This window comes from Ambystoma mexicanum, chromosome 10 (genome assembly GCF_040938575.1).
Source record: "Ambystoma mexicanum isolate Mex_15411 chromosome 10, UKY_AmexF1_1, whole genome shotgun sequence".
In the NCBI taxonomy this organism is placed as follows: domain Eukaryota; kingdom Metazoa; phylum Chordata; class Amphibia; order Caudata; family Ambystomatidae; genus Ambystoma; species Ambystoma mexicanum.
The window spans coordinates 1,488,115,520-1,488,140,882 of record NC_090932.1 but is presented as its reverse complement, the minus strand read 5'-3'; the positions used below and the strand labels follow the sequence as shown (position 1 = coordinate 1,488,140,882).

The 25,363-nt window shown below is 46.4% G+C and overlaps 1 protein-coding gene across 1 annotated transcript in view; it reads right to left on the bottom strand.

The window, feature by feature from the left end:
• Nucleotides 1–25,363, bottom strand: part of LRRC43 (leucine rich repeat containing 43) — a 679,247-nt gene that overhangs the window by 54,408 nt on the left and 599,476 nt on the right. Inside the window, exon 10 of the mRNA XM_069619596.1 lies at nucleotides 15,468–15,656. Within this exon, the coding sequence (XP_069475697.1) occupies nucleotides 15,468–15,656 (189 nt within the window). The remainder of the gene's footprint in view (nucleotides 1–15,467; nucleotides 15,657–25,363) is intronic.

Genomic DNA, 25,363 nt, shown 5'->3' with positions numbered 1-25,363 from the left:
CAGGCATTAGGGCATTTCCAAAACCTCGAAGCAGTTCCTAAACTGGTTTTATTGGCCTAGGATGTATCAACAGACTAAGTTGTTCTGCGAAACCTGCTGTATTTGTCAATATACCTCTTGGGGTGATGTACAATTATTAATGTCACTTTCTAACTTGGGAATGGATATTGTGGGACCTTAAAACCCCTCCAAAACCAGAAATCACTTACATCTTTTGGGGATTCAATTATGTATATCGATAATGTGCCTCCCCTAATCTATTGCCACTGACATAGGATCCCACCCCACACTTCTGGGACAAGAAACAAGTTGTATTAGGAATCAAAATGTTGTTTTAGTCAAATAAAATACCTTGAAATGTGCTCCCATACTTTATGCTGGGGAAGACACCACAATAAAATATTGATACTTTTTATAACTGGTTTGCAGAAACAAGAATTGGCCTGCAACTGTCAACTGTGCAAACATGCACTCACTCCAGATATCAAATGAGTATATTTTTAAAGATTTCTAATCCTAAAAAATGTAATGCTGCTTTTTAAGCAGTCCAATTAATTCTAAGAAAACATTGCAACATATCAGCCAGTGTGTTAAAACTATCTTTAGATAACCACAATTCAATTTTAATTAAATGAGAATTTTGCAAGATTTTATTTTCTCCGATATCACTAACAAATATTGGTGTCAGAGAAAAGTTACTTGGAAATCAACACAATGATACATGAACCACATTTACTAATGCAATCATATGTAAATATGGTACTGTGGGTTTCTAGCATATGGAAGCTGAATGCAAGCTGTGGAGAGTTGCACCAGATTCTTTAGCTATGTGTTTGGGGACACTGTGCTACACATTTAGAACATACAATCTAATAGTTGATTGACTCAATTTTACAATATAGATTTTTGGTTGTCAAATAAAGCACTAATCCCCCCCTTTATTTCAAGATCGGGTCCCACTGCTGCAGTGTCCTCCCTTTACTGTGCGATGTTATGGGCGATGATTTAATGTAATTTACTTTGGCATAATTTTCTATAAAAATGGAAGTGACAGTGCTAAACTTCCTTTCATCACCAATATGTTTTTTTAAACATCTATGGGTTTGACAGATTTCATATTATTAATCGGTCCTGGAGGTGTGAAAATGCACACCCTGCCACACATCAGGTGCCAGACTACACCTCTGACAAATCGACATTTAATTGGCTTTGGATTTACAGAGAGCTGTGCTTTATCTGTACAGAAATGCTATCTTATCCCAGGCAAAACAAATCTGCCTTTATTAATACAGTGATAAAGCAAAGTGCGGTTCACACTTTCCATTCTTAAGGATTCTATTTGGAATGAGCTCCTCCTAGCGGAAATCTCTACCAGTTCACCCACTCCTTGGACTTAGTAGAGAAATGGTTCTAGAGAACCTGTGTATAATTGCTTCAGACTCGCTCATGGAAAATGCCATTTCAGCTCCAGAAATGATCCCAGATCAGTGTTTCAACTTTCATAATTGGAATTATTCCCACACTATGGGCCTCATTACACGGTAGGCGGTAAATTCCGGCCATTACCGGCATGGCGCTATTAACGTGTCCGCCTTGGCCTGATGCCGCTAATAGCGTGGTATTACGAGTACGCGGACACGAGCGCAGCACCATGCCGGTAATGACCCTACCGCCATGCCGCAAATGACCCCAAAAAGTCCCTTACCGCCATCGACAAAAGTGCTGATAGCACTTCCGCCCTCCCGTTACATGCAAATAGCGGTCACCACTAATAGCGGTCACCGCTATTATCGGTGACCGTAAAATGGCGGAAACGGAAATAATGTCATCGCACAGGAATGGGAAAGAGCACGGCGGCCATCTTTAGAAACACAATCCATTGCCATCCTCTGCATCCAGGACCTGTTTCCACACGACTCGAACACCAAATCATCCCGGATACCCAGAAGATGCCAAAGGCCGTCAAGAAAGGTGCAGATCGGCAGTGCAAAGAAAAATTCACCAGCGAGGAGCTGATCATGCTAACACAGACCCTAGTGGCAAATGCCAATGTAGTATTCGCCAACGACATGCAGCATGAGACCCTTGTCAAGAAAAAGGCCATCTGGGCAGAGGTTGCCCACAAAGTCAGTGGATTGGGCACCACCACCCGCACTGTCAAGGACTGCAGAAAGCGATGGGATGACCTACGGTTCCGGATCCGCAGCATCCTGGCTGCTAATCGCTACCTAGCTATGGCCACAGGAGGTGGCACTGATTCCCCAATAAAACTCTGGGAGTGGAAGGAGACCTGAGCCAGAACAATTGGTGTGGAATCGATTGAGGGAGTGGGAGACATGGAGCATGGTGCGCCCACTTTATCAGATGGAGGTGAGTGTACACATGAAACAATGCACTGTGAAGGGTGAGGGGCCCCCCAAATCTGAGTCCACAATCAGACCATGGAACCAGCCACAAACATACATGCACGCATCACCACATAGACGTGCAACACAGACCCATTCATGCATAACCCACCGGACACCCCCATTACTGGATTCCCAACTAAAGAGGTCCCAATGCATAGAGCGGCATGACGTAAACATTCTGCATAAGGCACGTAGAACCATAACCAATGATATTCCCTATTTTTGTCCCCTACAGGATCACAGACAGACAGTGATGAACCGGGCACTGTGACACCTGCTCCCTCAGCAAAGAAAAAGGCCAGGACACATGAGACAGGGGACACTGCCACCACCTCAAGGGGCACCGGGAGGAGTGAGCAGCAGCAGAGGGGTAAAGGCAGCAAAAGAGCGCCAGTGCAACACGGCCTGAAGCCACGGCTGCCCCTATTGCTGCACCCACGGCAGTGTTCCCCCTGTCATTGGAAATAAGCACGGAGGACCCGCACTCTGCTGACAGCAGTTCCACTGGTGAGGCAGCAGCCACCGCGCCGCTGTCAGACATGGAGGAGGCAATTGACGTTGAAATGCAAAGGCAGATCCCCCGCAATCCATTGAGCCAAGCCCACGGCCACCATCACAATCGAGTCGCCATGGACAATCAGGCAACGTCAACATGGAAGGGCGCTGGAGCCCTCAGGTGTCCTCACCTGATGCCAGAGGCATGGACCAGGTCGCAGCAGCCACCCCAAGAGCTGGATGCAGTCAACATGACCTGGCAACCATCAGCCAGAGGCAGGTTGAAATCACTGCGCTGGTTGGCCAGCATGTGGAAGAGGCAGCCCATCTGAGGGAGGAGTTTAGGTCGTAGGCAAGCCAGACAAGAGAGGCCCAACTGAGGCAGGTCCTCACACACTTTGCGGACGCCATGGAGCGACAATATCCCCCCCACCACAGGATCAACCGGGCACCTCCTCCTCTGTGAGTTCCCGTCAGACAAGCCCCCGCCGCCGCTCCCTGCGCACCATGAGGCGCACGCCATCCCAACCTCCCAATGGCGTTGGAGGGCAGGAGAAGTAGGGCCAGCAAGAACTAGCTGGCACATGTGCACCAGGACACTTATGCACTACAAGCCACACATGGGGGTGTTGTAGGGGGAGGGGGGAAAGGGTGTTTTTGGGAGTGTTTAGGAGGAGGGGGGAAAGGATATTTTTGGGAGTGTATTGGGGGAGAGGGGAAAGGGTGTTTTTGGGAGTGCATTGAGGGAGGGGGGAAAGGGTGTTTTTGGGTGTGTATTGGGGGAGGGGGAAAGGGTGTTTTTGGGTGTGAATTGGGGGGAGGGAGGAAGGGTGTTTTTGGGTGTGTATTGGGGGGAGGGGGGAAAGGGTGTTTGCACAGTTGGGGCCATACACTTTTTGTTCACGAATTATTCATAATACACTGTTGACAAGTTGAAACACAGGCTTGGTCTTCATCATTGTGTATGTGTACTTTATTGGGGACAGGGTCCATTTGTGCCTCACCACATACAGCAGGGCAACAATGCCCAACTCCATCCAAAATTGTTGGACCTTGTCTCTCAAAATATTCGATATATCAGATGCTGACGCACATCGTGTCCCCCCTGGACATCGCCTCTTGCATGTCCTGGCGGCACATTTCCCCCATCCTCATCCCCATCAACATCATCTTCATCAGGTGGTTGCATGTCAATGTCAGGAGCATAGGCACATTCCGTCTGATACACATTGTGCTGCATGACACATGCCATGGTTATCTTCGTCACTTTGTCCTGGCCGTACAAGAGGGCCTCACCCGGCCAGATTAGGCACCAGAGCCGTGTCTTCAGAAGGCCAAATACCTGTCCAATCACGACGCGGGTACGGTTATGTGCAAGGTTCTATTCCTCTTCGTGCCAATCTGTGGGTTCCGTATAGGGGTAGGGAGCCAAATCTTCAGGGGATAGGCAGCATCACCTGCATGGCTGGGAAAACGGGGCCTTGTAACTCATCACCTCAATTGCAACCGGGACATGTTACCATTCTGATTGCCATCCACAAATCCCAGCATGCATGGAGACGATCAGTGTAACTGCAATATGAGAAGGTAAGCTAGTCCCTGCAAGTGGACGTGCACCATGCATGCCTCTGGCAGTATTTCCCATCTCCTGGGTGTGGATGGGTCTTAGGTGTTCATGGGCGCAGACAACCTTTGTACGACAATGCTAGTGTACTGCCATTAGGATTACTATATCCCCATGCTGTGAAGCGGCAAATCATTAGTGGTGTACAGGTGTAGTTCTGTACAAGGGCTACAGGTGATCCATTTGCATGCACTCAAGGGCGCATATCTGTTGTGATGTTATTCAACGCACATTTAGATTATGCATATTGGCTGAATGTAGCAGCTTTGTGTCATGTAGGGTATGGTTTGATGTGCAATGTGCATGTGGATAGATGTGTCATGTATTGGGTTAGGGATTGATGTCTTTGCTGCTTGCATGTGGTTTCGTGTCCTCTACATTGTGTGCTGCGTTGGTGGACATTGGCGTACATCTGTATGTCCCTTTATTGTACGGACGACAGTCCACAACCAGTTGGGGTATGCATCTCTACCCCCCAAACACAAGCCACATCACACTGCCATGTGCCTGCCCTCCTACTCAACAAGTAGGCACAAACTTTGTCCAGCATGGCGCGCCATCTTACGTGGTATCATTGAGTTCCGCAGGACCATTGATTCATGGGTTGATCAGGGGTATCGGTCACGGCAATGTGTTATTCTCTTATTTGAGTCACATACCATTTGGACATTGATGGAGTGGTAATGCTTTCTGTTTCGTTAGACAGCCTCGTGATGTGGGGGCACCATTTCCACATGGGTACAGTCGATTGCCCCGATGCTACGTGGGATGCATGCCAGTGAATCCACGTGCGTGTGAATACTGGATGTGAAATGCCATGCATCTGCCCTACCGTGTGCTGGTAGGTGCCTGTGGCCAGGTAGTGGAGAACAGTTACCACCTTCAGTGGAGGGGGAATGGCAGTACAGATGTCTATGGGGCTCACTATGTCGTTCTGATTCATGTCCACAATGTTGGTGATGGTATCCCGGTCCAGGCGGTACAGGGTGTGTCTCTGCTCAGGGGTTGCATTGAATGGACTGACTCGAATCCTGGGGATTGCTGGCTGTCTCTGTGGTATGACTGGGTGCACTGGTGGGCTTGCTGGGCCTGTCTCGCCATCCTTCTCCTCCTGCGACTCCTCTGTGCTGCCTTTTGTTGTTGGTGCTGCAATGCAATCATGTCCTCCAGCCCATGTAATGCTGCAAGTATTGCAACCATCTCGGTGTGGGAAGGGGTGTGGGAAGGTGTGTGGTGTGCTCCTTTTGTGCTGCCCCAGTCTCCATTGCCTCCACCTGTGCTGTTGTGGCCACCTGTGGCATGTGGGATCACTACTTAGATCTCTTAACATGTGGTTCGCGATGCTGGTATTTCCTCCATCCCGGTATGGGCTTTTTCAGCCAATACCATGGCGCTATTTGCATGCCTGCATGCCTTGTAATAGCGTGCTAATAGCGCCTTGCTGCTATTTCCGACCTGAGGGGTCGTGCGCCCACGGACTGGCCGCTATTACTGGCACCGTTCTTAGCGGTGCCGCTAATAGCGGGGACTCAGGGTCGTGATTAGCTAGGGAAGCCATTACCGGTACCTCTATTCCCTTACCACCTACCGTGTAATGAGGCCCTATGTCATCATGACCTCACACTTTTTGATTGGTCAAGGCTTTCCATTAACTTGCTTAATAGACAGACACTCCCCAAAAATATACCACTTCATTTGCACTTAACATGCAATGAAATATGACTTATTTATTCATATTCATAATTGTATATTGTGTTTGGACTCATTTGATAGAGGAGAATCTCACGGTTGCAACACATTATTTTTCTAGGTCATATGATTGTGAAGTTAAAATATATTTATGGTGCTAATTCAAAGACAGTTTCATTTCCTTGAATTCTGAAACCTTGTGTCCAGGTATGTCTTTCAGTTAATTGTATTGTATTGTATTGTATTGTATTTGGTTATTTATATAGCGCTCTTTCCCCACTTGTGTGGCCTCAATGTGCTTTTTTCTCAGTTGGAATGCCCTTGTTGTCGGTGTGGTGGGAAATTCTATGGATTTTAGCTTATGAGATGCATGTGTGCATGTTGCCGTTCTAAGACTTGGGTGGCTAGCAAGGCTCGACTAAGCAGCCCCAAGAGAGGTCAGACATGTGGATGGGTGCTTTTGAGGGTTTAGAGATAGATTGCTATTGTTGAGAGAGTCTATGGGCCTCATTCCGAGGCTGGAGGTAAGGGTTAACGGTCACCGTTAATGGCAACGGTGACCGTTAACACTTACCACCATATTCCGAGTTCCCTTTTGCGGGTTGGCATTTAACGCCTGCTTTTAGCAGGCGTTAAAAATCCAACCCGCAAAGGGACCTTGGAGTAAATTACGGCACCGTAATTTACCGTGCCGTAATTTACTCCTTCCCCATTCCCATTGAGCCCTATGGGGGCAGGAATGGGGATGGGGAACCGGTATGGTGAATGGGGAATTACCGGTCCCTCCAACCTTGGAATAGACCGGTAATTACTCCATTCACCATGCCGGATTTCCATGGAGTAAATAGCTCCATGGTTGCTTACCATGGTGCTCTTTACTCCATGGATAGCGCCAGCCTCGGAATGAGGCCCAATGTGAGGCCAGCTATAGCGAGTTCGTTTCGGGTGGTAGTCGCTGTGTGCTAGTGGCAGAGGTGTTGAGGTACGTCATGTGTTTCAGTCTGGACGACTATGTGCGATACTAGACTGGATGTGCATAGCCATAGCTGTATCCTATTGTGCATGGATGCTTGGCCGTGCCATCTGTGGCGATATTTGTCCAGGTCTAGAACTGAGAGTCCTATAGCAATGGGCCTTGGTTTCACAATATAGCAAGTTTCAGCATATATTAAACAAAGATGGAGGCTAAACCTAGATTTGAGAATCCTGTATAGTGGGAGAGAGGCCTAGGTTTCACAATGCAGTAGGTTTCAGCATATAGTAAACAAAGACGAGGGCTACACCTAGATTTGACAATTCTGTATAGTAGGAGAGAGGCCTGGGTATCACAATGCAGTAGGTTTCATCATATAGTAAACAATAATGGAGGCTGCAACTATATTTGAGAATAGTGGGAGAGAGGCCTAAGTTTCAAATGCAGTAGGCTTTGTCATACAATAAACAATGAAGGCGACTACACCTAGATTTGACAATCCTGTAGGGTGGGAGAGAGGTCTAGGGTTCCCAACGCTGTAGGTTTCAGCATATAGTTCAGTGAGTTACTGTAATATAACAATATTAATGGTTTGTTATACCTAGATTTGGGAGTACATTTGTAGTGGGAAATTGCTAGTATTGAGAATTCTCTGAGTCAGCGACGCAGTGATTCCTTAGAGGTTGGCGTGTGCTACCCTGGGCTAATTATCTCAATGTTCGTGGTCTCTCATGTGGACAGGCGGGCAGGGGGCATGGAGAGAAAGTTGTGTCACAGCGAAAACTGCTGGCTTACCCGGAGTGCTTGTCGGGTGGGAGTGTTGTTGTGGGTGGGTGGAATGTGGTTCAGGTGTGCCACAACAAAAGCTGCTGACTTACCTGGAGTGCTTGTTGGATGGCAGCGCTGTTGAGCAATTGGAGGTGGTGTGTCAGGTGAAACCGCTGCTAGAGCTGCCAGCCCATGTCTTATGATTGATGGAGGGGAGTTTATTAGTGGTGTGTTCTCGGGGTGCAATGCATTAGGAGAGTATTGGGAAGAGCCCAGTTTTAAGGGCCTTCCCGAATTTCAGGTCGTTTTCAGTGTTGCGTATGTGTAGGGGTAGGGAATTCCAGATGGTTGCCGCTTGGACAGAGATGCCTCTGACACTGCAATAGGTGCAGTACTATCATAGCTAGATGAGAAAGGTAGGGAACACCCTATTGGATTCATCAGTTACCAGTTAAAGGACTGTAGAAAACAATGTTTTTCTAGTGTGTGGGCCCTAAGGAAGCTGAGGCCCTAGCTCTATGGGACCCACTTCACTGTGTAAACTGGCCATAGATCCTTAAAGTGGCTGATGCACATGAAGGGTGAGAATCCTAAGTTGCTCACGTGGTCCATTAGCCTTCAAGGCTTTGGCTTCACTGTTGAGCATAGGTCAGGTGTCCAACATAGCAATGCTGATGGGTTGTCCATGAGCTGTTTAACCGACCTGAACATGACACTCATCCAGGGGTGGATTAAGCCCCCCTGTCCTTAGCCTGGGAGGGTCGAGTGTTAGGTAAAATTTCACTTACTGCTAGTTTACCTCTATATTTGTGGACCCCCCCCCCCAACTTTTTGCTTTTGTTTCAGCCTCCTGTCCTGTCTTTCTGCCAGTGGAGCACAGCCTTCAGGTGTATTCCACTGGGCTTTCATTCATCCTTATGGGGAAACTGACTTTTCCTTCAGGCAGTCAGTACTGGGAAACTTTGTTTCCCTTAGTATTATGACTTTGTTGCCACTTTTGGCAACGGTACTTCAGTGTGCAAAGTACATTAGTATACCGTGCACTGGGGCCTTTGTGTGTTCAGGCCCTAGAGATCGCTTAAGGTTTTTTTGGTAACTGGACAATGTGCCTAGGAGAAGTCTGTGGCAGCAGAAGCTTTTTCGTGTTTTTTTACTTTCTTTACAGAGCCATACCGCACTTACCACATTTGGCTCATGACTGTGGCTAGTGTCCGTCATGGCCGTGCCACGAGGTGTTTGGTCTTCTCATTTGGCCTTTTTGTCCATCGGCCTTCCTCCTGGTTTTTGTGACGCAGGGAATCCTTATTTGTGCATGCATTCACCCACGAAAGCTGGTTCTTTTCGCGGCCTAATGCATGTGATGTATGTAGGTAGGTACCCAGGAAGTGGGCTTGGATTGTCTGGGCACAATCCACGCTACTGGTGCCAGGATGTCTGGTGTGCACGAGAGCCGCAGTGGTCCCAGATTGGTCTACTACTGGTGTACATCAGTGGGGCAGATCTCCTCATTGGCCAGCTGGGTGCGAGCACTTACTGGACTTTGGAATATGAGGAGGGGGCCTGACGCGCAGATCCCCCTTAGGTCCGAATCGACCTATACACAGAGTCAAGAAGTGAAGCAGGTCCAAGGACTGTCTGGAACCGCACAGAGTTTGCTGACTTTCTTCCTTTCTTTGTAAAGACTTTCATAGCTCCATCGGGAGACTTTTATTGGCAGGCCTAGATCAGAGTTCAAATCTAAAGTGCAATACAAGTGAAGAACTGCTTGCAAATCTTGACTCCAACTCTCCTGCTGTTCTCATTCTCTTTGACCTCTCTTCTGCCTTTGACTCAGTCAATCACTCTATTCCCATAAAATGACTACAAGAAACCCTAGGTATCTCTGACCAGGCACTAGATTGGTTGACCTCCTTCCTCAGTGACTACACCGCCCAGATTCTACTAGGCGCCTTCTCCTCTTCCACCACTCTCTATACATGTGGTGTTCCCCAGGGCTTTATCCTCTCGCCCTGGCTCTTCAATATCTACCTTGCACCTCTTTCTCACCAAATCTCTGCCTTCTCTCCTCATTTTCAGTGTTACGCAGATGGCACACAACTCTTCTTCAAGCCCCCCCCCTCTCCTCCTCTATCATCCCAGACTGCCTGTTTGCTATCCAGTTCTGGTGCACCACCAATGATCTCTGTCCTGATGCCAGTAAGAGTGAGATTCTTCATATCGGGAGACCTATCCCCCGTTTTCCTCCTGCACTCTGGCCACCCTTTATGGGTTCTCCTCCTTCTCCTTCCACAGAAGCCAGAAAGCTTTGACTCCTCTCTCTCCTTCACTCCTCACATCTTGGACCTCACGAAGAAGACCCACTTTCAACTTTATCTCCTTAGAGGCATTCTCCCTTTCCTCACCTTCCCCAGAAGCTCAATGTCTCTAGAACTCTGGTCCTCTCAAGGCCAGATTACTGCAACAGCCTCTTTCTTAACCTACCTCTCTCTTCTCTTCCCTCCGCCCTCTTCAGCTAATCCAGAATAGGGCTGCAAGACTTATCCTTGGCCTCAAGCCCAGGGATTGTATCTCTCCAGCCCCAGAATCTCTCCACTGGCTCCCGTTTGGCGCAAGGATCAAATTCAAGACCCTTTGCATGACCCCTAAGGCTGTCTGGGGCCTGGGAATATGCTACCTGCAACTCTCTCTCACTAAATACTCCCTTTGATCTTCCTGCTCCAATTCTCCGCTGATGAAACGCAGAGAGCTGGGTATAGATCTCACTCCTCGGCAGGCTCCCTCCTCTGAAACAGTCTCCCTCTCTCTCTGTCTTGAACCAGATCACCTTAAGTTCTGCAAACAGCTCAAGACAATTCTCTTTTCCTCTTCCTTCTCTCTTTCCCTCTTGTGTTAACCATCCCCACAGCCGCTGCAATTGGCTGCCCAGTCCCTCAAGAGTCCAATAGGGTCATGGCCATTAGCGCAATCTCCATCATAATATGCCCCCTCTGCACTGCCCTCTGGGCCAACAGCTACTAGTTGGGTGGCTTGGCTCAGCCCTGCACTTACCTGATGGGTGTTAGACCTCCCTCTTTGGCTTGGGATGCCTCTGCCCATGCACTTACCTGTTGCCTCCCCAAAAGGCACCTCTGCCACTTCCCCGCCGTGGGGTTCCCATTACCCCTCTACCCACCCCATTATTTTCTCTGCACGTGCACATTCTGAATGTCACATGGCATAGTTGGATTACTGTTCATTGTTTTCTTATTTATTTATTGTTATTTCTATTGTTTACTGTTTACTTGTTCCCTTGCTCCCTTCCCTTTGCCTTGTGGCGCTTTGAAACACTGTCTTGTTGTATAAGTGCCATATAAATAACCAATCAATAAATACAAATAAATAAATACCTTCTTTGAAGCTGGGAGTTTGGAAAAGAGGGCCTCATGTCATGTGTTTAGCCTAGGCTGTATCTTTGTAGAAGACTGTGAATTTAGCCTTGCTGGAATTTAAATGCAGTTTTCTTTAAAAATGTTTCCATTCAGATTGGTCTTTATGGTGAGTGTCATCTCATTACAGGCCAGTAAAGCAAGGTGAAAGGACGGCCAGTGGAAGAGAAGCATCCCTCCTGTTGGAGTGGGACTGTGAGAAAGGTCTGGGGAAGGGAGTCAATCCCCCACACTTCATGAACTGGGATAACGAGCCTGAGAAGGGCCTGGGGAAGGAAGTCATTCCCCCAGCCTTCATGAATTAGCACTTCATGAAGTGTGGTGAAGGGCCAGGGGAAAGGAGACATTGCCCCAACTTCAGTGAAACTGCAAGCCAACAGAGATCATAGGAAGGAAGCCATAGCCCCTGGTGTTGTGTACTGTGAAGCAAAGCCAAGGAAGGCCTGGGGAAGGGAGACATTGCCCTGGCACTGTGAAAGTACTGAGATCAGGATACCCGGAGAAGGGAGGCATTCCCCAAGAACCGAATTGTGAAGGAAACTATGGGCAATAATGAATGATGTCTGAGTTATAACTGAGAACTTTACAGCACCACAAGCTGGAAATTTGTTTTGTATCTTGGAAAGGAACTGAGACCTGGGGAAGAGAGTCATTCTCTCAGGCGAAGTTCCCACCTACCAGTGTGAACTATGATCCTTTGTCCAGAAGAAGGGAGACATTATTCTGGGCCAAGAAGATCCACTACTTCTTCAGTTAAGTGACAAGTGTGAGGGACAGAAGTATGCATTTTGCCCCAACCGTAGAGTCTTTTCATTTACTTGGACATTCTACAGACTCCTTAGTTCCTTAGTTGAGGCAGGGAAATCCCCCTTAGAGTTAGGGAGAGATAGATGTCTTCTTTATTTTGATTAAATAAAAGTTTATACCAACAGTCATGCCATCTGTGTGCCAGTCTCCTTCTTCTGCACACTTACAACATACATAAATGAAGGACAACCATCATTGGACATTTTTTTAAGTGCAGGTAGGCGGTACAGCCAGCTGTGCTCGATATGTGACCATGATGGGTGAAGTGCTAGAGTGGAGGCAGAGGAAGTGAGGGACAGAGGCAGGTTAGAGGGGTGGGAAAAATGTTAGCTAGCAGGCAGATGAGAGGTAGGTTAAGTTCATGTCAGTCCAAATATGCTTTACTTGACTCTCGTCAGCTATTTCATGTTTCGAAAATCATTTTCAATTATGCATTAATTAATTTGCTTCTATGCCATGTAAGTCAAAAAAGTTACTAAATATTGCAGTGTTGGAGCACCCTCCAGCACAATGTATTCCTCTCTTTAAGAAACATTCCTTTTCAATGATTACATCCTCAAATGCCAAAGCCACAAGACACAATTTACCTTATACAGTGCATTTCAAAAGGAGACTAGAGGCAAAACTTACATATTTAAGGACCTGCTTAAGGACCCACACCTGTTTGACAGTTCACCAACAGCCACTACCAGCATCTGCTGATCTATTGAATTCCAAGTCAAGTTATGCTAAGTGTGCAAAATGTTAATTTCTATAAGTGAAATATATGCTTTACAAAACAAATGTAAGGGTAGCTACAGACACCCTTGACCCAAACAAAACCCTCAACACATGCCTCATGAACATGTACACCTGGATGACAAACAACAATCTCAAACTAAACCCGACCAAAACAGAAGTAAACATCCCCTCTGAGAAGACAATGTAACACATACACACCTGATCTGGCCACCATGCATGGGAACCCAACCACTGACATCTTCAGTGATAAAAAACCTGGAAATACTTATGAACAACGGTCTCTCACTGGAACAACAAGTCAATGCAATAGAAAAGAAATGCTTCTACCCCCTTTAACTAATTATAGGGATCCTCCCCTACGTCACTTTCCTACACAGAACCCTCGCAATCATCTCCTTGGTATTATCGAGACTAGACTATGCAAACAGCCTCTACTTTGGATTGCTAGAGCGCCTCACAAAAAAACTCCAACACTTCCAAACTACTGCAGCAAGACTACTCCCGAGACTAAACAGAAGAAACCACATCACACCGGCCCTGAGAAGTCTACACTGGTGATGGGAAGGGATCAGACCCATCCCACCCCCCTAGGCGGTTCAGAGTGAGTCAAGCCCTATTGGGAGAATTGTTGTAGACTAAGGGGGGAGGTGGGCATCTTGGTATTCCCATACGATCATCATGTTACACTTATCAGATGTAGAATATGCATGTTAACAAGCATGCCATTTTATTATGAACAAGCACCATTTTGTTAGCCATAGAGAAAACAGGCTGCCTGACATTGCATTAAGGAACTTGACTCACAAAACCACAGTGAGATGGGCTGCACTTCCAACCCCCAAGAAAACCTCCTTTGTTACAGGATGTTGCCAATGTGATTTACTTAGAAGGAATGTGCCCTGCAAGGCCATGAGACAGTGCCAGGTGCCTCATCGTGCATGTTTATCGTGGTCTGGCTAAAGCAAACCTCATAACGGTCTTAGATTCGAGACGCCCTGAATTCCACAATAGATGACCCCAGTCCAACACCCATAAATTAAATGGGCATTAAGAGATCTAAAGAATATGGCTGCACCATTTTCAGTGCACAACAACATGATTTGTAATGCGAAGTACAGGGAGGAATACATTATAGTTCAAAACGGGGGTGGAAACCTTGGGTGCAGACGATGCGATAAGGAATGAGTGGAGTAGGTGTGGGTCGGCATGATCTAAGACTTCCCTTGTACCAGTCCCGAGCCTGCCAGGTGCACAGTGTAATGATAGAAATAACAATGTTGCATAGTTAGAATTAATTGATAGTTTGACCTCGGTTCCCTGGAGATGAGTCCAGCAGCACCCACATGGACAAAGACAAACAGATGAAGATGGATCAATGATCTGACATCCCATATGGAGCAGACCCTACGTGCGTAGTGTCCCATCCAATAGGGATGGTAGAATTTATCGCTTACTTTTACTTCAGGAGTGACGCTGTTCAAAGTTATAATGTGTTGTCAGGGAACAGAGAGCCAGAAAGTTCAGTAGCAGTTGATAATGCCTATTTGTATGGGAATAAAAACTAATTACCCTTGCAAGAGATTCTTGAGCTTCTTTCCTTAGCGGGATGTATTTTCTCTGGTGTCATCGATCAGAGGCGTGCCTTCACTGGCTTCCAATATAAAAATGAATCAACTTTAAAGCACATTGCATCCCCCACAAATCACTACATGTTCAAGGAGTTACATTTCTCAAAACCAAAATCAACTGCTACCAACCAGGAAGAAACCTAGGATTGAGCAGCAACTTCCGAATCAAAATGAAACACTACGAGAAAAGGAAATTCGGAGGAACGGCATTCTCCCAGTTGATAGCAAAACTATGGAACTCGGTACAGAAGGAAATAAGAACGATGGAAGATCACCTAACCTATAGAAAACAACAGAAAACTTGGCTATTCAATTCACTGAGTAAAGCATAAAATTGAACTACCCCACAAATCACGGCCGGACCCAGGACAAACATGAGACGGTACGGATTGTGAAACCGACGATAGAACAATTACACACCCTGAGCCAAACCCACTAACCTATTAACCACCCCTCTTCCCATTTCTTCTCTCTATCCTGTTTACTTCCCACAAACTACACACGCCCAAAAGGGCCAGCCATACTAACCACAAAAACACACAATTCACACACCCAGCGCAAGAGCAAACAACTGTGAACAACCAACACCCCAGACACTAGATGTTACCCCTCTGGACACAAGACCAGTGCACACAAGTCCAGTGCACACAACAAAAGCATACTCAGAAGGCCGACACACACAGATGCCAGTTTCCCCTGGTTCTGCAAGCACCAACAGAAGAGCACAACCTCCATCCTATCCCTCTTCCCTTACCAACCATCCCCACCCTCTTTCTTACAGACCCACGTGAGCACCTGGAGACCATGCAAAAGGCTGTGGTGCACAGTATAAATCAGCATAACATAACATAACACTTAGCAGACTTTTTTGCCTTGTGGTTGGAGGAAGCAATGTATATGGTGACTTACTTTGCTTCTTGCAGTTTCCACGATTGGTGCAGGGAACTCCCCAAAGTTGGGCACAGTGTCCATGAGAGACTCTCCTGATATCAGTTTCTCCAGCTGCAAGTTCAAAGATCCAATTGTCCGCCGGATGGGGGCATCATGGCGGAGGTCTGACAAGGTCACCTTTTTCTTTTTTCCACTGGCCTTTCGGTCCTAAAAGTCAAACACAGGCATTAGTCGTAGTGCGCCCCACATGTGACAATGAAACTATAGTCCCACATGCAGTGAGCTCCCTTGGTAAAATTAACCAATGTTAATCAAGAAATAATTGAAGCTCTACATTTTGAAACAGATTTGTGAGCAGCATATATAATCCAAGATAGTCAACACTACACCCAATACACACGGACTGCATAAGAGCTGTTGAAAGACAGGAATTACAAGCAACGGCAGGGGGTGCTTTTTCCCCCTCTTTTTACTCAGAAGTAGATGATTGGGATGGTGATGGGCAAAATGACTCAAGCACTTTCTATGTTTCAACAACACGCCCCGTCTCTGGTATGGGGTCCAGGCGCAGCTCCTTCTGTCCCCAATATCGTCAGTCCCTTGAAGCAGAAACAAATGCACAAACTGCCCCGTTAACCCTCCACCAGGTGATTTCCTCATTTGCAGGGCTCTATTAAGACATTAAAGCAGAGGTGGGTCTTCACACAATAGTCCTGGTGAGTTAATCAAAATAAATTGGATATATTCTGTTCAAGTTAGCCGGTCCAGGGGATTACATACAATGACCACAAAGGGATCGAGCATTCAGACCTGTCGCAAGTGGTGATGATCATTGAAAAATCAAATCTAGAAAGGGAGGGAAGCAAGTCTCGGCCCGGCAAAATGCTGTTTCAGAGGGGGGGTGTGGCCTCAACCGTGGAAATCACTGATGATGAAATAGTCTGAGGCATCTGTGCCAACAATGGGCCTCCCACCCGTCGAGCCTGCAGCAACAAATAATGGAGTCTTGGCATGCATCAGTATGAAGGCCACTGAAAAAAGGAAATACGCACAATCAGTGCAGAAGAAAGGAAATAAAGAAGGAACAAGGAAGTTGTTACAAAACCGAGCGTGGGAAAATCCATGAGAAATCAGACTATTCCTGAGGTCTTTGTGGCAAAAAAAGGACAAGTGTCCGAGTTGATAAATTTAGCTTGGTACCTACCACAATAACCCTAGTGGGAACCCAATTCGATGCAGAGGAAGAGGAAGGAGACGAATGTGCTGAGGGCTGTTCACCATGGAAGTATGAACATGGTGTGAAAGTAGCCACCCTCTGATCGGTTCATCTACTTCACAATATACAAAAGCTCCCAATGGGGAGGTTATGCAAAGTTACCCGGCAGAGGAGAAACAAAGCAGGACAAACGGTTGAAGGAGGTGCACTCTTGTTATATGCAATATAATGTACCATCGACTGATGTGGTTAAACTGAACTCACTGCTGAAGGTGCTCATTAATCGGAGTGTGGAAACGTTCCACTGGTACAACCTACCACTTCTCGTGCAGCGGACAGGCAAAGCGGTTGCGCAGGTTAAGCACGGCCCCTGGTCTTTAGCCGTGATAATGAGTATATGGGCTACGAGGATAGAGGGGTTGCTGTTAGATTAAGTGGCCATACCCGAAGCAACCAAGGCGCAAAGCAAGGTTTCCTTCATGCAGAAGATCAGCAAAGTAATGCCTTTCCAAGATACTCCCCAAACTAGCCTCAGAACGATGTAATTGATTTGGAGGGAGTGAATTACATCCATGGGAAGCTTTGTGAGAGTGACTGTCTTGACGGAGCAGATGAATGTAGAGACGTGACGAATGCATAGAGCGCATGAGTGTATAGAGCGCATGAGTGTATGGAGCGCATGAGTGTATGGGGCAGATGAGTGTATGGGACGGATGAGTGTATGGAGAGGATGAGTGTACAGAACAGATGAAGGTATAGAACAGATGAGCATAGAGATGAATATATTGAACAAAATATTGCTGTTGATTGCGTGAAAAGCACGAGTGCCTAGAGCGGATGAGTGCCTGGAGCGGATGAGTGACTGGAGCGGATGAGTGCGTGGAGGGGATGAGTGCGTGGAGGGGATGAGTGCGTGGAGGGGATGAGTGCGTGGAGGGGGTGAGTGCGTAGAGGGGGTGAGTGTGTAAAATAGGTGAATGCATAGTGCGTAGAGGGGATGAGTGCGTAGAGGGGGTGAGTGCGTAGAGGAGGTGAGTGCATAGAGGGGGTGAGTGCGTAGAGGAGGTAAGTGCATAGAGGGGGTGAGTGTGTAGAGGGGGTGAGTGCATAAAGAGGGTGAGTGCGTAAAACAGGTGAATGCATAGTACGCGTATGGGCATAAAGCTGGTGGGTACCTGGAGCGAACGAGTTCCTGGATCGAACAAGTGCCCAGAGTGAATGGACATATTGCATAGAGCAGACGAGTACATAGAAAGAACGAGGATAGATGGCTTCCAGTACTGATGAGTGCGTAGAATGGTTGAGTATGTAGAGCCGCTGAATGCGTAGAGCGTGGGGGCAGACAAGAGTGCTTGCGTGGGACAGACAAGAGTGCATGCGTGGGGCAGACAAAAGTGTATGCGTGTGGCAGCCAAGAGTGCATGCGTGGGGCGGGTAAGAGTGCATGCGCGAGGCGGACTGGAACGCGCGGGGTGGACTGGAACACACGGGGCAGGCTGGAATGCATGTGTGTGTGGAGCAGACCAGAGTGTATAGACCAGACTGGGATGCATGAAATGGATGAGTTTGCGTTAGAACGGACTGGAGTGCATAGAATTGCATAACGTATATAGTATGGTTTGGAATGCAGAGAACGTTTGAAAGAGCATATAACCCATCATATCACACCGCCATGCTTACTCTCTCCTTTACATCACCACTCAACTACAACACAGAGATACTATGACACCATGTGTACGAGCGTGATAGAAATAAAATATCAATCAATTCGGTATAACTGTTCTCATACCAACAACCGCTGCTCACTCCACATCATTCTAAGTAAACACTGCTAGTTTCACACCCCCCTGCCAGGCGTTCTCCTATGGCCTAACGCAGCCACATCCGTTCTGGATAAATCCTGCCAGAACAAACACATTCTCCAGATCTCTCAACCACCACACCTACCGCTATGAAGCAGCTATTACACGAACACTGCACGAGCTGCACACATACCCGGTGCCACACGCACCTTTTGACTCTTCCCTACTCTCTCTACTGATCTGAACTTCGGTTCCCAAGGGCGTTCAACCTACCAGCGACCATACCAATGGTATATAAGGCGCTATATAAATGCAAAATAACATAACATAACATAACATAATACACAGGTGCATCATATGGAGAGATTAGACTCTTCCCAGGCGGTTCAAAAGGGTGCCAAATACATTAATGAGAAGCTCTGTGTGAGTGGGACAATGCCAGCAAAGAACACTCAATCCAAAGGAGAGCATTGGTCTGTCAAACTGTTTCGGCCCTTAAAGGGATGAGGGGGAAGGATGTCATTCCTTCACCAAAAGTAAGCATGCAACACAATGAGATTAAGAGGATTGCCACTAATAACACTTTAACTAAAGATGAATGTCTGGAAAGGCAGCCAAAATATAAGATTCTTCTGGAAAGTGTGTTTAAACTTGGTGGCAATTTTACATTAAGTAGGTCAAATGTACTAGCTCTGTTTTCGGAAATTGCAAATTTAAGTATGATCTCAACAAGAGATATTGAGAGGGTTGAATTTTTAGATCCACAGAAAACGCACATTGTGGCGTTGGGCTTCGAGTCTAGGGTGGTGTATGACTTGTTACTGAGGGAAGCCTCTACCCTGAGGAAAATTGGATTCCTCATGTCACCCTTTGACTCCAGACCAGCTTGTCTACTAAAGGAAGGAGGCAGGCGTCAGTCTTTCTCCCTTGGCTCTGTTGAAAATGTGTATAAGATCCACAATAGAATAACCAACTCAGAACACATGATGCAAGCACGAGCACAGATTTCAGATGACTGGTCTTGGGTGGCTTCTTCTTTAAATAATCACCATTTTCGGGACGTGTCATACAGGACGTCCCAGTGACATCTCACTTTAATTTGGTGTCCTTGAACTCCAGGGTCCATGCAGGATGATTTGCCAGAGGTCGCAGACAGAGGAGATCTCTCATTACTGGTAATTCTGGATCGCTCTGCGGCCTTTCACATGGTTGATCATATGATTCTGCTTGGTCGCCTAGGAGAGAAATCGGTAATGTTTGGTTCGGCTCATTTCTTTCAGGTCGAAGCCAGCAGGTTAAAATGGTGGGTTTTCTCTCAGATTCTGTTCCTTTGGGCTGTGGAGTACTCCTCAGGAATCATTCCTGTCACCCCTGTTTTTTAATCTTTACCTGCGGCCATTGTTGGACAGCTTGTCGAGTCAACAGATTAATTTACATTCTTATGCCGATGACACCCAGGTGTTCATCAAAATAGGGAAGGTTGATGAATAATTCCTCAGGGTCAAATAGTGTCTGGACGAAGTTAGCTACTGGATGTCACAAAATCAGTTGCAGCTTAATCCAGCCAAGACCGATATCGCCCTGTTTGGACCGAAACACCTTCTTGCTGCAGAGAAACGTCCCCAAAACCCATGTTTTTGGGGGTTGAATTAAAATTTGCGTCTAAAATTTCAGATCTTGGGTGTATCTGGCAGGATAACCTTGGCAGCGAAAGCCAGGTTAGGGCCAAGGTTCAGGAAGTGTTCTACTCTCTGCGTATGTAACGAAAAGTCCTGCCGTTTATGTCAGACAATGATCATGCTGTTCCAGTGGGTTTCTTAGTTAATTCATATTTGGACTACTCTGACAGCCTTCTTGCTGGAATTCCAGTGAAGCAGCATCAGCGACTACAAAGAGCACAGAACGCTGCCGTAAGATTAGTTTGTCGATTGCGCAAGTCTGCCCATGTGTCGGCCGCCCGTCGGACTCTACACTTGTTAGCAGTGGAAGATAGAATTAATGTTAAAGTAGCCTGTCTGTTCTTTAAGAGTTTGAAGGGTTCTGCCCCCTAATATTTGGGGGACTAACTTAGTTGGTATCAACCAACCAGGACGATACGCTCTGGCGATCAACCACTGTTGAAAAGTCCTCGATCTTGCTGTGTCACAAGGGGAGACAGGCGGTTTGCCGTGTATGGCCCTAAATTGTGGAATAGTATCCCTAGTGAAATTAGAGCCTTGGAATCTATCCATCAGTTCCGAATAGCCCTTACAACGTTTCTTTTTAAATAAGGGGCCAATAGTGGCTGCCCTTTGGGGGTTTCTAATACGTTCCCTTTTCTCAGAAAAATTGCCCCTTATGGAGATGTTGTATTGCCTTACATCTTCATATAATATCTGTGCCTCTGTACGATTAAGTTCATCCTTGAATTCATTTATAAATGCCCCAAATTCTGATTCAGAGTTCCCGCAGGTGGCACTAAAATGATGTTCAGAAGCAAGCACTAATTTACCTCCCCGGCCCCACATTTCAGATGTCTGTGGCCACCCAAAAGGTGCAAGCATGAAATAGATCATACCGAAGTTAAAATGGCGAAGAGTAAATCTGAATGTGCAAGTGCATCAAGAAACCTGTGAAAGGATACCCAGAGTCATAGAAGGGTGAGAACAAAAATTGTGTGCCAAAGGTACACACTGTTTCACAGCAGTAAAGGCGTCCCATAAAGATATCCATTCAGCCAGCTTTACAGAAGCTGCTCAGTGCTAAACTGGCAAATGGCATCCCTGCTGGGTTTATCATGTGCCTTTGATGACATTCTGCTGCATGCTCAGTACTACCAGGAGAACAAACTGCACAGTATGTCACACAATGCATACTTGTGATTTTTATAAGTAATCTTTACATTAATTATATTTTAAATACAAGGTTGGACTTTTACTGTGAAACAATACGCTGTTGCTTCCCAAACATGAATGTTCAGGGTCGCCCTTATCCATTACCCCACCATGAGAATGCACAGACAAAGATCCCAAGAACCTTTCTCCAACTGTCTTTACTCTACTGAGGTGTTTATACCCAGGCAGAGTCTACAAACCTCACTTGTGATTTTGCCATATTTTAATGGTGTTCCAGCCCAAGGGAATGGAGGTACACAGGCTGCAACAGGTAGCTTGCCTTATAGCCATGTTTCCCCCTGCTAACACCAGAGCAGTAACCATGAGAAGGGAGGGGAGTTCTTTTCATTCAACATTTCCATAACATGTTTCTGCACAACTTCCATATATTTCATTTGTAAACTTTACCATTTGACAAGACCGGATGTAGAAACTTAGTTATGTTGCATTACAATTAGAGGCCAGTCTAGGTGCTTCTCATAGAGGCAATTTGTGAGAGAAACCTTATATTAGCATTGAAACCAAAATTCCTCGTTCCAACCTTCTCTCACTTGTGTCCAGTTGGCAGACATGTTCTTATCGCTTCCTCTAAAAGGTTATTTTCAGACCTTAACTGAAAGTAAGAAAAACACAGGTTTGGCAGAAAAAGTCACAAAACCACAGCGCTTGTATGAATAAATATTAAGAGTGCACATAGGCTGCAGGTGCCTGAGAGGTGTGGGAGTACTGCCAAGTACAACCCACTGTTGAGGAAACAATTAGAGTACGGGCAATTCTCAGTCGCACTGCGCCCAAGAGTGCAATAAAGGCATGTGTTGCAAGTAATTGAAGAGCGATGTGGATATAAGTCCGATGGATTTATTTGCAAAGTAGCCTGACACGTGTTTCGAGTCTAAACCGACTATTCATTCCAGGCTGTAAATGGGAGATGGGACCTAAGATAAATTGAATGAAGGACAGTGCCAGAAAACTCTCTCACGGCTTCGCAATTGCGGTAATTTCTGTAAATGGGAGATGGGACCTAAGATAAATTGAATGAAGGACAGTGCCAGAAAACCCGGGCTGCTTCCTTTCACATCACTTTGGCTTTTCCTGCTGTGCTGAAATTACAGCAATTGTGAAGCCGTGAGAGAGTTTTCTGGCGCTGTCCTTCATTCATTGTCCGCGCATCTCAACGCTACCACTTGCTGTGGCTAAAAGTGCGCTGCTGTAGTTCGCTCTCGCTGACTTCATTGATTCCTGGTTCCTGGCTCATATTTTTTCCCTTCCTCATTCATTCCTTCTTCTTATACTTCCTGTATCCCGGACCTCCATGTACCCGTCTCCGAGTACACTCTTCATCGCTTCCAGGAATTCCAGGACATTCTGAACTTTCCAGGAGTCGAACGCTGAACGCACGCTGGAACCCGAAGACGTTCGCCCTGGGTTATACAAGACCCGAACTGTGCGCAAGAAGACTCCTTCAAAGAACTCCAATAAACAACATAGACAGGCGAGAAGGGGGGAAGCCTGTGACATTCTGATCCCAGCAACCTTAAAAACGTCCTTATAATGTTATGGAACCAAGATGGGGTGAAGCGGCGTAGCTTGGAAAACACAGGCAGAGTTTGTTGAAGGGGTGGAATCTGGTGAAGGTGCAGAGTCTGGCAGAGGTGGAGTAAAGTTGGGGGGGGGGGGTGCATGCACTTGTTTTAGCCCAGGGCAGCAGAAAGCCTAAATATGCCACTGCGCCCAACACTTTGCGCCACATTAAGCTCTCCAATTTACATAGCGTGCCCAGAATCCTAATCTGCAGTACTTCCGTGACATAAATTAGCTTGGGAATAATCACGCCTACGTAAAAGTTAAACACAGGAAGTATGTACATTTACAATATCTGTTCTTAACATGTTTGATTTGAGAATTTTTTTTTCTGCCATATTCTGAAAATACATGGTGATAAGATTTTTATCAGGTTTACCCGTTATGGGAAATCTCAAGTATACCAGTTTTTCCTGGCAGAACTCATTCACGAACCATTGTCTCTTAACTTTCTTTTTACTTGTTGTCAGTGTCAGGATTTTCGTTTTATTAGCATAAATTCTTAGGGAGTTAATTCTTGCGTAATCCGAGAAAGCCGTAAGCAATGTTTGTAGTCCAGCCTCGGTGCAATCCACAAGAATAAAATCATCCGCATAAGCGAGCCAAATTAATATAACATTTCCCAATTTAGACAGGATAAAAGCGGCCTGCTCTATGGCCTCCCCAACATCTGAATTGTAGAAATTAAAAAGACAATCAGCCTCATTACGAGGTCGGAGGTAGCCTTGCCGTATTTACCGGCAAGGCTACCCCCACACTTGCATCCAGCTCTGGCACCCGCGAAAAAGGAATCACTGGGCCATTCCGACTTCGGCAGACCCGGTAATTCCCATTGTGCAGGTGCCGGAGCCGATACGTCCCCATTCCCATTTGACCCCCAATAGGGCTCAATAGGAATGGGCAGATGGTAGCAGCGGTACCGTTTATAGCGGTACCATTGCTACCATCATGTTCTGCTCGCGGGTGACGGTACGCCCACCTGGTACGACCACAGGTGGCTGCAAGGGCACCGGCCAGCAGATGTCGTAGTATGGCGGTACAGTAGCAACGGTGCCGGTAGCGATACCGGTGCCGTTGTTGCCTTACCGCCATACTCCTGATGAGGCCTAATGAGCCAAAATGCACCCCTGTCTTAAGCCATTTCGTGTGCAGATTTTCGGAGAGAGGGACCCCTCCTGATTAAGCCGCACCTGTACATTGGTGTTTTCATGTAGACTCATAATTAGATTTAACATACCCCCTGGGAGGCACCAATTTCTTCATTTCTGCCAGCGGCTGCATAGACTGAGGAGGCGGAACGCTGAGGATGAATTGATCGTAGCCAAAGAGATTACCTCGTATTTCTTGACAGCAGTTTATCAAAAACCCATTCAAAGCTGTGCCATAGCATTTCCAAGACTCTGTTTGTGATTTTTTTTTTATTTCCCTGATTCTATCGCCATGCTTCCAGATGTTGCAAAATGAGTGCCACAAAGATCTTACTATCAGCATCTAATATAGGGTTAGGGCGATAGTTTTTTGGGTCGAATCTTAGCCCCCTCTTAAAATTGTGACTTATATAAGAGGTTTGCCAGGAAGTAGCAAGTATCCCTCGCATAATATCCACAAACATAAATGTCAGTATGACGGCCCAAGTAGTGAGGTCACCCTTAAATAGTTTATTCGACAGGTTGTTTGGACCCGGGGCTTGTGAGTCACTGACTTTGAGGTCCCACTCAAAGCTCAACTTGATGCTGAATCAGCATCATCTTCAGCATACAATGACTCAAAATGTGAGACCTAGGCTTTCTCTGATACAGCATTAATTTAGGCAATACAGCATTACTTCTGCATCATTTTGTAAAAGCCTAGCCTTTTGTCTTTTGATCCAATTTTTATAACCTGATCTTATCTTGTGGATTTACTTCCCTTCTTCACCCGCCCCAGCTTCTCTTTTTTTATACACCAAATAGCGGCTCTCATTTCTTTTTTCGTCAAAGCAAGGCTTGAACTATGTACGTGGGTCTTTCTAGATGCTCTTTGCACTATAACTTTGGCAATTTTAACTCTTCCCAATGTGTCCTCCAAAGTGTCAAAGAGAAAGTTCCCAAAATTATTTATAGTGAGCATATTCAGTTTCTACTCAGTATTTAGTGGCGCCCAGAATCTTAGCCATTTCTTCATTAACTCGACTAACTGCGTTTTCATCCACCGAAATATTCTCTTTTGTTTTTATTGAACATTTTTATGGCGCCTATACATTAGAAAGCGTTTCCAGGCGCCACTAGACAAGGTGGTGGGGGATAGAAGAAAGAATAACAGTAACGGTCCTACTAGGCCTTGTGTCATTCGGATCGTGCAAGTGCAATAATAGGAAGTGTAGGGAGAGGGAAAGAGGGAGATGGAGAGAGGTGGCCAGGGGGACGGGCAAGTGCAAGGGAGGCCCAAGAGGGCAAGTGCTCA